This window comes from Geospiza fortis, unplaced genomic scaffold (genome assembly GCF_000277835.1).
Source record: "Geospiza fortis unplaced genomic scaffold, GeoFor_1.0 scaffold1363, whole genome shotgun sequence".
Taxonomy (NCBI): domain Eukaryota; kingdom Metazoa; phylum Chordata; class Aves; order Passeriformes; family Thraupidae; genus Geospiza; species Geospiza fortis.
Genome location: NW_005054758.1, coordinates 57492 through 57986, shown reverse-complemented (window position 1 = coordinate 57986; position 495 = coordinate 57492). Strand labels below are relative to the sequence as shown.

Sequence of the window (495 nt, the reverse complement as noted above, 5' to 3'; positions counted from 1 at the left end):
GGACAGCACGGACAGGTGGGGACAGAAGGGGACAGGGGGGGATAGCAGGGACAGCGGGGGACAGCAGGGACAGCAGGGACAGCAGGGGACAGCGGGGACAAGTGTCCCATCCCATGTGCCCATCCTCAGTGTCCCTGGGTGTCCCCAGTCTCAGTGTCCCCAGTGTCCCCAGTGCTCCCAGTATCCCCCAGTGTCCCCAGTGGCCTCACCGAGCTGCTCTTCTTGCGTTTTCCTCCCAGTACTCCCAGTTTGATCTTGAGCGGCGCCATCTTCCTGCCCTTCATCTTCCTCTTCAGCTCGGGCACCCGCGGGCTCTTGCTGCGCTTCTTGTGCCCGGGGCCTGGGGGGCACCCCGGCTCAGGGACCCCCAAACAGACCGGGGCACCCCAAAACATCACAGGGACCCCCAAACAGCCCAGGGGACCCCCCCAGACCACTCCAGGGACCCCAAACCATCACAGGGATCCCCCAAACCACCACAGGGACCCCCAAACC

The 495-nt window shown here is 65.1% G+C and overlaps 1 protein-coding gene across 1 annotated transcript in view; it reads right to left on the bottom strand.

The window, feature by feature from the left end:
* Window positions 1-495, bottom strand: part of LOC102044834 (chromodomain-helicase-DNA-binding protein 3) — a gene marked incomplete at its 5' end in the record, with an annotated part of 28763 nt that overhangs the window by 25624 nt on the left and 2644 nt on the right. Inside the window, one exon of the mRNA XM_031065397.1 lies at window positions 192-413. Within this exon, the coding sequence (XP_030921257.1) occupies window positions 192-413 (222 nt within the window). The remainder of the gene's footprint in view (window positions 1-191; window positions 414-495) is intronic.